The 14,372-nt window shown below is 36.6% G+C and overlaps 1 protein-coding gene across 3 annotated transcripts in view; it reads right to left on the bottom strand.

The window, feature by feature from the left end:
- Positions 1 to 14,372, bottom strand: part of ATG5 (autophagy related 5) — a 129,084-nt gene that overhangs the window by 52,139 nt on the left and 62,573 nt on the right. For 2 of the 3 annotated variants that reach the window (XM_047102242.1, XM_047102243.1), the window contains one exon: positions 1,447 to 1,541. In XM_047102242.1, the coding sequence (XP_046958198.1) occupies positions 1,447 to 1,541 (95 nt within the window). The remainder of the gene's footprint in view (positions 1 to 1,446; positions 1,542 to 14,372) is intronic. The other variant, XM_047102244.1, reaches the window with a different exon arrangement.

Here is a 14,372-nt window from a genome sequence, read left to right as displayed (position 1 = left end):
TGTGATTATAAATTCTTGTACATTCCCTCAGATTTTTTTTTTTATGATGCATGGCTCTGACTTCAAATTCTTTTTTGTTTTGATTATATATTTGTATAAATTGCTTCGGATTCTTCACAATTCTGGATTATGCATAAATAAATAAACTATAGTATTTCCAAACCCACTGTATAATATCTGTGCTTGACAAAGACTTGTGGAATTTAAAAAAAGAAAGCATAGATGTGTGGCTAACTAGATCATCTGGTCTTATTCCAACAGGAATTTTTCCCATTTTATTTCCATTGTACATATTACGAATCCATGATCTAAAAATAGCCTATTTGCCATTATGTTAATGAAATCAATGAAAAGAAACCTTATTTAAATTATTTCATTCTTTGAGTGTAGTGGGCTTTTACTTGCTTTCAATTAGATAATTTGTTTTCCTCTTTAATATAGTTATGTGATTGATGGCTCTTTAAATATTTAAAAAATACTACAGAAGTAACTACGAGTAAAGACTGTGGGATACTGAAAATGGCTACCAAGGGGAAGTTATGACATAATCTCTCTGAGTTTGAATGGAAATCTTGCTAGATTAGAGTCCATGTCTATGATATTATGTTCCAATTCCTATTCCCAACGACTTCTTTGTGATAGTAGGTAACTCACTTTCTGGAATACCATTCACTCAACAAATATTCACAAAGTATTTGCTATATGTAAAGCACTTACAAGCTCTAAAGTACTCTACAGAAAAGGAGTTTCTTTACCTAAGAAATTGTGCTATAAGGAAAGCCTACTATCTACTTTGTTGTACAACACTAAATAAAGCCTCACTGTTAAAACAAATAGGTCGATTCTCTTTATTTGTGGTAGCTACATTTTATAAAATCACTGCAAACGCTAAATCAGCAAATATTTGAACCACTGTCCCTGGGGGAAATACAGGGTTGGGATACTGTGAGCCTCTGGTCACAACAAGTTCTTCAACTGATCAACACATAACCTTGTTTTATGTGTGTTTCTGTTTAAAGATGACACTTTAGCACTGCTCTTGGGAGCAATTTTAAACAAATCACCAAAAAAAGCACAAAAGCATGAAAAACATCAACTGGGAAAAGAACAGAAATAAGAAGGTATGGCATTGCTGAAAATGTGCATGCCGGGCAAACCAAATTTTTTGAAGTTCCACACATGTCCATGAGCGCACTGCTGAGTACTGACTCTGGTCACAGATAAATCTTAGAAAGCAAGCAAATATTGCAAATAATGAGGATCAACCAAATATTTCAACGTGGTTTCTGCTGTGATTGTCACCAAAAGATAAAGATCTGGGAAGATCGACTAATCAATACTCTTCAGTTACTATGCCAATTTAAAGAGTTTTGGATTACACCACTTCAAGAAGTAAGATGTCTGAGGCATTCACAAGCTGGTATCATTAAAAACACTACTTCCTACCTGATATATTCTAAAAGGGATATAACGAAATCCATTTTCTTCTGCAGGATATTCCATGAGTTTCCGGTTGATGGCCCAAAACTGATCAAATCTGTCTGTAATGATAAATTATTTATTATTAAAAATGAACATTATAACTTTAAAGCCTCACATAAAGAAATGAAAGTTATTAAAAACCCTTAGACATTTCTGAAAAAGTTTCATTTACATATTATTTTTTCTTAAACTTATCTTTCCATAACTAAACATAAGGCAAAATATAAAATTAATTTTGTCTACATTATTGCTTCCTCCTCCTAGATTTTTGCATAGACATTTTATCTCATAAAAGAAACCCTGAACAGGTTATGACTACTTGTGTTATCAAGGCAAAATAACATCACATAGGGATGAATGTCTAGATTCCCTTGGTCCTATTCCTACTGTCTAAACTGTTAAAGGACAACTTCAAGTGATCTAAATTTTAACCAGAACTTATTTAAAGAAACAAAGCCAAAACACCAAACACAATAAACATTAAACAGCAAAAAGACAAAAATACAGGAAAGGGTTTGAAAGAAATGTGGAACCGGTAGTTAAGAAATAACTGTCAACTATAGCTTAATCTCAGAGTGATTAAATAATTCCTTTTTAAAATTTTCAGGCTCAATTAAAAAAAAACCACTTTACTGAGATATAATTCACATACCATAAAATTCACCATTTTAAAGTGTACAACTCAGTGGCTTTTAGTATATTCAGAGCTGAACAACCACTGTCAGTATCTAATTTCAGAACATTTTCATCCTACCAAAAAAAACCCCATACCCATTAATAGTTACCCCCCTTTCCCTCTCTTCCTTTCGCCTAGATATCATTAATCTTTATTCCAGACATTTCATGTAAATGGAATCATACAATATGTTGACTTTTGTATCTGTTTTTTTTCTTAGCTTGTTTCCGAGGTTCAGTTATGCTATAGCATAAATGAAATTTCATTCATTTTTATGGCCAAATAGTACTTCGTTGTATGGAGATCTATTTTTTGTTTTGTTTTGTTTACCCATTCATCAGTTCATGGACATTTGAGTTGTTTCCCTTTTTTTGGTTACTATGAATAATGCTACCATGCTATGAACATTCACGTACAAGCTTTTGTGTTGGATGCGGATCTTCAATTTGCTTGGAAAACTGAGTTCTATGACATGCTGAGTTCTATGATAACTGTTTAACTGCTATATGATAACAATATTTTCAGAAACTGCCAAACTGCTTTCCAAAGACGATGCATTTTACATTCTCACCAGCAATATATGAGCGTTCCAATTTGTCCATATCCATGTCTACACCTGTTATTGCCTGCCTTTTTTATTAGAGTCACACTGGTGGGTCTGAAGTGGTATCCCCGTATAGTTTTGACTTGTATTCTCTAATGACTATGTTGAGCATCTTTTGTTTACTGGCCATTTACATATTTATTTTGGAGAAATGTCTATCAAATCCTTTGTCCCCTAAGTGGGTTGTCTTTTTATTGTTGGGTTGTAAGATTTTTTTTTTTTTAATGTATTCTGGATACAAGTCCCTTACTGATAAATCTACACAAATATTTTTTCCCCATTCTATGTGTTGTTTTTTAAGTAACTCCTATCGACTTACCCAGAATCCTACCTTAAAATTATTTTTTATACTCAGAAATTTATCTCAGAATCAGATCTCTGTAAAGCATATGAACAGTACAAGAATTTGGGATCAGCTTGGTATTAAAGCACATTCTCTACTACTAGACTCATCTCAATCCAATTTACTGCCAATCTGTCAATACTGTTTAGGCCATCATACTTCCGTAAGAGAATAAAGCTTAGATGCTTCTCGTATCCCTGTCCTAGAGGACTGTGACAGTCTCTAGGCCTTCTCTACTCTCATCCTCAACTCCGACCTGGGAGTTCACACCATATCAGAACAGGTATGATAGGTAACTCGGAATCCAGTTAGTCCAGCATAATTTCACAGATGACAACGAAGGCCCAGGTTATGAGTTTCATGAAGAACCAAGACCAGATGCTCAGTCTTCTGATTCAAAGCCCACAACCATTTCAACAGTTGCAACCACAAAACTGCATTAATGCTAAGAGTAGCTCCTTTAACCACAGTCCTTTCATATATGAATGAATTATTCTTTCAATGCTTTTTTAAAAACACCTTTCTGGGGCGCCTGGGTGGCTCAGTCGGTTAAGCGTCCGACTTCAGCTCAGGTCACGATCTCGCGGTCCGTGAGTTTGAGCCCCGCGTCAGGCTCTGGGCTGATGGCCCAGAGCCTGGAGCCTGCTTCCGATTCTGTGTCTCCCTCTCTCTCTGCCCCTCCCCCGTTCATGCTCTGTCTCTCTCTGTCTCAAAAATAAATAAAAAAAACGTTAAAAAAAAAAATTAAAAAAAAAAAAAAACACCTTTCTATCATCAAGTATCCAGAAAGAATGTGATAGCTAAATGAAATGATTCTTCATGCAAACCTGAAATTTTATGCACAACCCCATCATCAAGTCTCTAGCACCTGGGAAAGTGCAGGCATAACATATGCTCTTAGGTCAAAGAATGAACAAGAGAATACTATATGCATAGCCTTTTATTGAAAACATTTTGGGTTCCAATCCCAGGTATACAACCAAATAGCTAGGCGAGTAGAAACAATCAATTGAAAATTGACTAATTCATTTATAGATGAAATAAAGAGGTTCACTTAGTTTCTGATACCTCCTCCAAAAACACAATTTTATAATTATTTGAGATGCCTTCTTTTATTGAAACAGAATTTGCTAAAAATCACAAGCAAAACTTTATGAGACTTTATGAAACTTTATGGACTGTTTCTAACAGTGTTTTTTAAAGCAGTTGTTCTTAACCAGGAGAGATTTTTGCTGGAGAAATTTCTGGTCGTCACAACTGTTTACGTGTGATACTAGCATTTACTGAGTAGAGGCCAGGGATGCCGCTAAACACACCACAATGCACAGGACAGCCCCCCTGCCTCCAACCGAGAATTATCTGACCCAAAATGTCAATAGGGCTAAAGGAAGGAAAGCAAACACAAACAGTAAAAAGTACAGACAGGTAATTTAGTAAAAAAATTTTTACATGGCAAAAAAAAGAAACTGGAAAAAATGAACATCATTGTGCCCATTATCAACTTAATGACTCTCTGCTTCAAACTCACCCTTTCGTGGATGTCCTGCCATAATGGACACAATTGAAGTATTTCCACTCTGACAGCCACATTAAGCTTTCTCAGTAGAGTCTTAAAAGGTCACTGCCAGAGAAAGAGGTTCCTGTTTGCATAGGCACACTGAAGACCTCCAGACCCCGTGAGCCCCTGGTTTCCTCTGGAGGCCCACATGGGTGGCCTACTTGCAGCTTCCCATTGAGCTGCCACTCTGTCTGCATGCCCAGTCCACTTGCTGCTAGTGGACTGTGCTCCAGGTTGTCCTGACTGCCCAGTGACTGCAGACTAGCTCCAGTGTGGGCAAAAGAGTGAACTTCTCTACTAGTCCAGTGGACTGATCTATACCCTTTCCAACAAGTTCTAAATCCAGCCTTGGGGAAGAGGCTCTATGTAAGTGTGACTTTCCTCCCTTGGCCCTAGAGTACCATATGCAGTTTTCTTATATCTTACAGTTACTCTTTTATCAGAGTTTAATAATTCTTCATATGAAACTTACCCTGCTTAACCCTCTGTGTGGTTTCTATCTCCTGACTGGACTCAGTCTGATACAACTATGTTTAAAAGGAATAAAGACATAATGAAAGATCTGTATTAATAGTAACTTTTAATCTTCTTATAAAACTGTTATGTTCTTACATAAAACAGGTATTTCCTTAACAATACTAAAAATATTCCAACCGAGAATAATCTTTTATAAGCCAAAGTTATTAACAAGAAATATACAAATAGAAGGAATTAAAAGAAAATCAGTCCTGAGATTGAGTATATAACTAATCATCATTCACACTGAATTTTGTAATATCAGTATCTCTTCCAACCCCTAGTCAATAACTACAATAAAGCTGGAGTTAGGATGCATTGCTAACTTTCTACATAATAATGAATCAAGAACATACTGACCTGTTACCAAGCAACACTTTGAATATAACTATGCCATTAGTTATTATAATTAAGTCATAAAAGTTAATTACCAGTCATGAAAACAGTACCTACAAGTTAAAGAAGCATAATGGTCTTTATTTGTTTTTTAAACGGCCCTTATAGGTAAATATACATCAATTTCAAGAACTTTCAAATTAACTCAGTTCTAATTGTAAAAGAAAACCAACAACTGCATAGTTGAAAATTAAAACTAGCAGTCACTTAGCCTATTCGAAGAATGGGAGAAGGGAAGATAACATCCTTCTTGCCAGAGCTATTAGCAATATGGTAAGTCAGTTTCTGTTTTTTAAACTTAGCTTACTCATTTAGGAGGGCTACAAAATTAAGAATCACATAACTGAAGGACTGTCTTACAGAAAGTGAATCTATTTTCTAAATAAAGACATTAAAAATAGAATTCCTCAAGATCCTGGTGGCCACCAACTTTTCTTTCTTTTTACTGAATTAAGCTTCTACATTGGTCTTAGGAATTTTTAAAAGTTCAGGAAAAACATTTTTTATTTTATTATTTTTTTAATGTTTACTTATTTTTGAGAAACAGACTGCAAATGGGGAAGGGGCAGAAAGAGAGACAGACACAGAATCTGAAACAGGCTCCAGGCTCTGAGCTGTCAGCACAGAGCCTGACACGGGGCTCAAACCCACAAACCATGAGATCATGACCTGAGCCGAACTCAGGCTTAACCGACTGAGCAACCTACGTGTCCAAGAAAAAAAAAACATTTTTTAAATTAAGTATCTCCCTAAGAACCTTAAAAAATAAAGTTTCGTATTCTTTGTTCCTCACATGGGAAAAACTATAAGAAAAAGTGGCAGTTTTAAAGGTTGTATCTGTTCTTCCACTTGAGCTTTATGAGAGTTAAGAACTCAAGGCAAAATAAGTTTTAACATTCTAATGTCACAAATAATGTGTGTGTCTTAAAGCCCCCCCAGAGACGTGGAGGGCATCTAAGGGATTGCTATTCAGCCTCGATTCAGCATTATGGTATGGCTGGCTGGGACCCTCACACTATCAGCAACGAGTGAAATGGCCTCCACCTGCATACACTATCCACTTCCTAGTCTTTTAACATCTGTGATGTCAAAAAGAACAGACTTACAGCATCCCAAATAAGTGTCAGATCATCACAGCACATAAAACACAGACTTTAAGCTTTTTCTTGAAGAGAAAATCAAATAGTGGAAAATCACAGCTTTACAAAGTTATGCACTTATCGACAGTATAATTCAAATCAGTACTACAAATGGCCTTGTAATACATGTAGTGTTTTGACCAGAGGCTTTCAAAATATGTAACAGACAGTATATCCAAGTATAAACCTATCTGAATTAATTTCTTCATATGGAATATGGAAACACATTTGTAAAGCAAAACAAGAGTGGAAAAAATTAATAATTACTTGGTAGGTTGCCAAATACATTGTGCATTAAATAGGTGACCAGTATCTTGAAACTCATTTGTCTTCTAAGTCAAGTCAAATTAAAAGAATCCTGGGTTAACAGGTGTTTGGCTGAGCCATGGCAGGGAGCATCTCTCCACAGTAACACATCCACTGGTGCTTGGATGCTGCTCAACACAATTTCTGTGAACCCTTCTCTTTGAGGTTTAAAGGTCCTGAGCTAGATCTGGTGAGGAGGCCCTAACCAAAGCAAAGAAGCCTTGGAAGGCCTTCACGGTCCCTGAGAATCCATCATGAAGACAGACGACAGGACCAGATGGCTGGCGCTGCATGAAGGCTGAGAGGAGTACTGGTCCTGGAGAAGGCTAATCCCTAATCCCACACTGAAACACCCATCTTGGCAGGAAGACTGTACCCTAGGGAATTTGTTGTTTGAGTGAATCAAAAGAGTAATAAAACCTGGATCTCAGGAAAATTTCAACCAGGACTATCAACTGTCTTAGAATAAACTGTGAGGAGACATGTTCTCTGCTCTACAACAGAAGTGCTACCGTCTAGGCAACTGACAACAAGGAGGGTAATCAATACATATATATTGACAGCATGATTTCTCTTCTCTGTATTCACTGCCACAACTTTTCATAAGCACTGTCATCTCTCACTGAACCACTGTGACCGCCTAATTGGACTCTGTCCTTCCACTTGTATCCCTGCTACATAGCATTCACAGTGGTCTTTTAAAACATAAAGCAAATCACATGAATAATTTTCCAACCATGTTTCTAAAGGGCCACAAGGAACAATGCTTTATGACATACTTTAACAATACGGTTTGTGAAGTACTAGAATCATTACTTAAAACTCCACTGAACCTCCTTATTGCCTGCAACAGGGGCAGACTGCTCCCTGCCCAAACTGCATGCGAGCAACCGTAACATCTTTCCCTCTCACCCCCTGGCAACACAGCTACTCCTGAAGCCTTCTGAGATCTCACTGCCCATCAATCTGTTTACTTACTCAGCTCCAAGTCATGAGATTTTTCTTTTCTGTCCCTAGAAAACACCAAGCATGTACCATCTCATAGCCTGGAATCCTTACCTTTCTAACCTTCACATATGAGCTGCTGCTTTCTCATCATTCAAGTCACAACAGAAGTACCACCGCCTAAGATCCCCTCAATTAGAACTAAAGCAATGTTCTATTTTCTATCTAAACACTTTTCACTATTTAAAACCACCCAATTCACATGTCTATAATTTCTTGTCTCTCTCCCCCAAATAAAATATAGGTTCCATGAGGGCAAGGCCTTTTGTCTTCAGCTCCAGAAAGTTCCTGGCACAAAGTAAATGCTCAATGTTTAAGTGACTAAATAACTGACTGACTGATTTAGGGGAATGGGGAACAATAAAAAGAAGGAATCTCTAATGTAACATAGCATGGTGGGAAAAGCAGACACTTGAGCCACACTGCATGGGTTTGCCCCCTAGCTTGGTCATTTAATAGCTGCAGAAGTTTGAACAAGATACGTTCAAACTTTGTTTTCTCATTTCCTGTGAATGGAACTGCCTGTAAAATGAAGGCATTAACCGTGCATATTCATAAAGTGATTCCAGGACATAAATTAGTTAATACATGCAAAATACAACAGTATCCTGCACAAAGTAAGTACTACATTTAAGTGATCTCTTAGGCTGCTTCAGAGTCAACAAGAGAAGACACTGAGCTTCCAGATTCAGCAGCAAGGTGTGTGAAGTGTCAAACCCAGTATGGGAAAATGGTTCTGCCAAAACCCCATCATCACAAGACTGCCGGAGCACTCAGTCTGTCTCAGGGCCAGGAAGTTCACACCACTCACATCCAACTCTGTGTGAGTGCTGTCTCCTGGAGTTACGCAACTGAGTGGCCTTTGCTACCCAGGTGGGGGATTAAAAGCCATAATACAATCCAGCTGTAACACTTTATAATACCAAATTCTCCTCATGACCCCTTTTGCTTCCTCCAACCATTTCTGCTACCATGTAAGACCTATCTTCTCACTCTATGGAACAATTTAGTCATCATTCACCTTCCATCAATTTCAACTGCATTAATCTCCAGCCATATCATAAAATGGTGGTGGGGACAGGAACAGTGGTCCAAGAACATCTAGGTAAACATCTAAGTCCTCAAGTCTTAGCAGGTCAGTCAGAGTTCTACCTCTACTATCTGTAAGATCTAATAACAATTCCTCCTCATCCCTCCTTCTCCTAACATGTCTTAAAATATTATGAGAGAGGGGACAGGCAGCATGATGGGGGGAAAATGAGGTTTCTCGTTAATCTGGGAGGATGAGAGGCTCAGATTTGTTATACTTTACAGCACAGGTCTATAAACAGAGACAGAAAAAACTAGTTACTTTAAAAATGGCTTAAAATATAATGCTGGAAATTAAAGAAAACTAATCTTACTAGGACCTGGAAAAAGCAGACTGTAAATTTTAATTTCAACATCACAATAAACTATAACTGCAGGTTATAACATCTCTAATGTATTCCAACAGTCAATCCCAGTAATTGACTTTATTCTTAAGTAGAGAGAATTCAATAACTGTATTCTGGCCAATTAAGAAAAGTTTATTTCATATTTATTTTGAAATTGGGCCAATGATTACATAAAAGGGACTGAAAACTCAAAAATTTCATGATGCTAAAAAAAAGTTATTCTATGTGCTCATGTTAAATATAAAAAAAAGAATGATCTTCAATTATAATTAAGTCTTCATTTAATCTAAAAGACAATCTTTAAAGTAGCTTGTTTGCCAGAGATTTACAGAGCTGTAGCACAGTGGTAAGCCAAGAGTAATTAACTAAATGTATCCCTGTGTAAATCACCTGTAGATTTATAACCAATAATCTGATTTATTACCTTTCAAAGCTACTGTAAATTGAGAAAATGTTCTTCCTCTTAGGCTAAATTAAAACTTATCACTTTCCTAAAGTCAGAAGGCCAGAAACAAATACAGCAAGCTCATTTTCACTTCAGAGAACACACTAAAATCCTAAGACAAAATCAAAAATCTATTTTAATTTTTGAAAGACTGGCAGAGAAAAACATACATCCATTATGTTCACCATATCTGTGCAACGTTTACTACACAGGATATTGTCTTTATTCTAATGCAAATCCTTTGTGCTTTTGATGAGAAAAATTCCATTAATACTCACTGACAACGAAAGTTTTAAAAAGGGGGGGGTAGTGGGGGACACCATGTTCAATGCAACATTCCTCAGCTTCAGCTGCTCACTTCGATCACCTGAGTTTACAAAACTACAAATGTCAGGGACTCACTCCAGACCACTTATTTCAGATGCCCTGGCAACTGTAATTTTTGGAAGCTTTCAGATGATTCTAATATGAAGCCAGAGTTAATAACCCCCAGATGTAATGGAAAATACAATCATTTTAGAATCAGAGGTCTAGGTTCAAATCTTTGTCCCATCTCTTACTAGTTCCGTGAGCTCATTTCCTTCTTTTCAAAGTTGATAATGTTTACCTAATTCATGTGAAGAATTACTGAGATACTACATGTAAAAGTATCCAGACCTAGGACATCACAAGAGTTTAGTAAATGTAATATAATTCCAGGTAAATTCTGTTCTATTTGAAAGCCATCTAACCTCTCCATGGTAACTACGTGAAAAATATCCCTTTACAAGAAGTTCCTAACTTGCAAATGGTTCATTCTATGAGTTTCCAGTTTAATTCTAGGCATGGAAGAGAAAAGAAAAGGTGACACAGTGCTCAAACAAGTTTTTACTCTGTAGCATCTGCACAGAGTTAAATCTATCAAACTATCTGCTCCTATCTATGTACTTCATTAAGTACTGAAAGCTGTAAAGAATTAAAAAAAAATAAGTACACAATAGGTTCTGTCCTTCACTTAATATGTAGTTGGAGAAGCCAAACTGACACATGTAAAATTATCACAACTTCTAACAGGTCTGATTTGTCCTTTATCTTGCACTGGCAGTGCTTAAGGGCCTAAGTCCTCTCCACCCCAACCCCATGTCTTTAAAAGGCAGATGACCACGTGACAGACATGTAAGTAAAAAGCATGCTGAAGGCAGGCTGGTAAAGAAGCAGTATTAAACAACACAACACACTGAAGTAAAGCTAGAGTGAAAAGTTGTGGGTTCTAATTATAGTAAGACCTCAGAGATGGGTTTTATTAGTAAAAACATACTTGCACAGAATTTAGCTAGGGTTTTAAAAACATTAAGAAAATATTAAAACCCTATATGGGTTTCATGTTGTCTGGTTTTCATAGCAACTTACTGAATAGTTAACCTCATTTTACAAAGGAGGAAACTGAGGTTCAAAGCAAGTAAATTATTTACCTGACATCATCCAGCCAGTAGACCCTCAGGGATACAATACCATATCACAGAAAACTTTGAGTTACATTTCTATAAATAAGAACACTGCTTGCTTGGTAAAACTCCAAGTTGAGTATATTCAATGACCTATAATTAACAGGAATCCAGGAAATTATTAACAAATGAAATGTTTATGTTATCAAAAACTACAGAGTTCCAGACTTCAAAACTCATAGAAGTGTCAGGTATAATAGTTTAACAAATCTTGTCTCCTTTCACAGTTACAGATGACAATACTGAACACTTAGCAGCAGCTAGTGCAGAAATAAATACTATTTGCTTCAACATGTTCGTTGAAGGCACAATTTTTTCAAAGAATAAGGAGATATGCACTGTGATAACCAATGGAAAATGTCACTCAATTAGGAACCACCTCCTAAAAGGAGACAAGGACAATGATGTCTGAAACTGGAAAATTCAATCATAGTTCAATTATTAGCTACTAGGATTATTCAGGTGGCATTTAATACAAAATTAATTATAACTCATTCATTGCCAAAACAAAGTTGATTCCTAACATTATATACATACCTTACAAAATAGGGTGCACCCAGTATTTTATACATTTTATTATGTCCTATAATGAGTTTAGTTTGGACTAAATACTATTATTTTAAATGTATTCAGTAGCTTTTAGTGACAAGTCATATATATAATGTACCCTACAAGGCAAAAAAATTAATCAGGATTTCTAAGAATCCTAAGGGTAACAATGAGAATAGTTACTAAATGTGAAATTATTCTAGCAGTGTTTCTAAACTTACTGATTTATAAATCAAATATTTAAAAAAAATTTTTTTTCAACATTTATTTATTTTTGAGACAGAGAGAGAGCATGAACAGGGGAGGGTCAGAGAAAGAGGGAGACACAGAATCTGAAACAGGCTCCAGGCTCTGAGCTGTCAGCACAGAGCCCGACGCGGGGCTCGAACCCACGGACTGCGAGATCATGACTTGAGCCGAAGTCTGACGCTTAACCGACTGAGCCACCCAGGCACCCCTATAAATCAAATATTTAAATGCCATATGGTATTCTTTTGAGTGTAGTAACACCTGAAAATAAATTATTATAAAAATATGGGTGAGAAAACTTTAAGTTTAAAGTTTTTCCCCTTAACTCAATAAGGTTATGGAATTGTCTTCTTTCTCCTCCTACTTCCTAGAGATTAGAGAGCACTGACTGCTCTCTCATCCAACCTCTCCTTACATTTTGAGTGGACAAATATCAATACTTTTTATCTTGCAAAAAAATATGTAAAAGATGTTTTCTCAGAGTTTTAAAATCCTACATACAAATAATTTCACCTTGGGGTGCTTGGGTGGCCCAGTCGGTTAAGGGCCCAACTCTTGATTTCAGCTCAAGTCATGATCTCATGGTTCGTGAGTTCAAGCCCCACATCAGGCTCTGCGCTGATAGTGTGGAGCCTGCTTGGGATTCTCTTTCTCTCTCATTCTCTCTCTCTCTCTGCCCCTCCTCTGCTTGCTCTCTCTTTCACAAAAATAAGTGAACATTAAAAAAATTTTTTCACCTTAAAATAAATGAAAAAAAATGCTGGCTAACAGCACAATACTGTAGGGAAAAATCTGAGGTGTATATTAACAAAACCAAGAAGCTAGTTTAAGAAAAAGAGCCATGTTTTTGTGGCTCTTTTTCTTGTTTAGCTTTCACTATGGCTTAAAGCAATTCAAAATGAAGTATTTTTGGTTAAATATTTTATGAAATCAACTCCAATTAAAAATACGGTTTGGGGTATTTTATTGATATCCTTCTAGTGGGAAAGAAATAAACTATATGTCAAAAAAGCCCAGATATCAAGGATAGCCTTAATTCTAAAGGGACCCTGTGACAAGAAATGCTTATTATACAGAAAGATACTCTGAAGATAATAATCAGGACTTGAGGGAACACACTGTATCTTAGATGAAAAAATTTGTTTATTTTGCACTCACTTCTTAAATTAACTATTTCTATTCTAGTTTTGGGGTTAAAATCTTGCAACTCTCTGCATACGAATTAAAATACTGGCATGGTTTAATAATTGTAAATGTGATTTTCAAATAAAAGAACTTCTGAATCTTTGACAGTTTCTACAGCAATCAAAGAGAAGAGACATGAATAATAAGAAATTAGCACTGCTGTACAGCTATAGTCACTTCTCTGGTTCAAACAAGAACATCTCTAATATACAGAATTCTGACATCCAGAAGTCATTACCACAGTCACTAACCAAAACTGGTCTGCATTGGCAGACACAGAGTAAACAGAAGGTCAGGGGAGTGGGGAGTGGAAGAGTGGGGGAGAAGGGGCTTGAAATTCTGAAATTTTCAATAAAGTTAATGTCTAGGTCTTTGTTAAAAAGTTAGGGGCGACTGGGTGGCTCAGTCAGTTGAGTGTCCAACTTCGGCTCAGGTCATGATCTCACGGTTCGTGAGTTCGAGCCCCGCGTCGAGTCTGAGCTGACAGCTCAGAGACTGGAGTGTGCTTCAGATTCTGTGTCCCCCTCTCTCTCCGCCCCAACCCTGCTTGTACTCTGTCTCTCTCTATCTTTCAAAAATGAATAAACATAAAAAAAATTTTTTTTTAAAGTGCATGAAAGAGGTATCTGGAAACAGGTAACACACTGGCCAGTAGCAATTACAAGTTGTTAAACTAAAATGTAAATCTGGCCATCCAGACCCTACAAAGATAATGAAGGAATGGGTCAGAGACTAGGTCGATTTAAATGAGAGGGAAGAGACAGGAAAAAAGGGCTAAGATATGCAGAACTAGATCAAGTGCTGCACAGTGGAGAAGGGGATGAAAGGAGGCAAAAGAGGGAAAAGGAAAAATATAGAAGACACGTTATTTAAAAAAAGTCAGCACTTCAGTCTTACTGAAATGACAGCATACTATTGATTGATTTGTCACTTAACAGTCACTACAGCAAAAATACAATGAGAGCCATCCAAAAACACGTAGGGCTAAGTTTAATTTAT

This window comes from Lynx rufus, unplaced genomic scaffold (genome assembly GCF_022079265.1).
Source record: "Lynx rufus isolate CCGP_SWC_20201006 ecotype Redwood Valley unplaced genomic scaffold, mLynRuf1.p SCAF_6, whole genome shotgun sequence".
NCBI classification, from domain to species: domain Eukaryota; kingdom Metazoa; phylum Chordata; class Mammalia; order Carnivora; family Felidae; genus Lynx; species Lynx rufus.
This window is presented reverse-complemented; position numbering and strand designations above follow the sequence as displayed.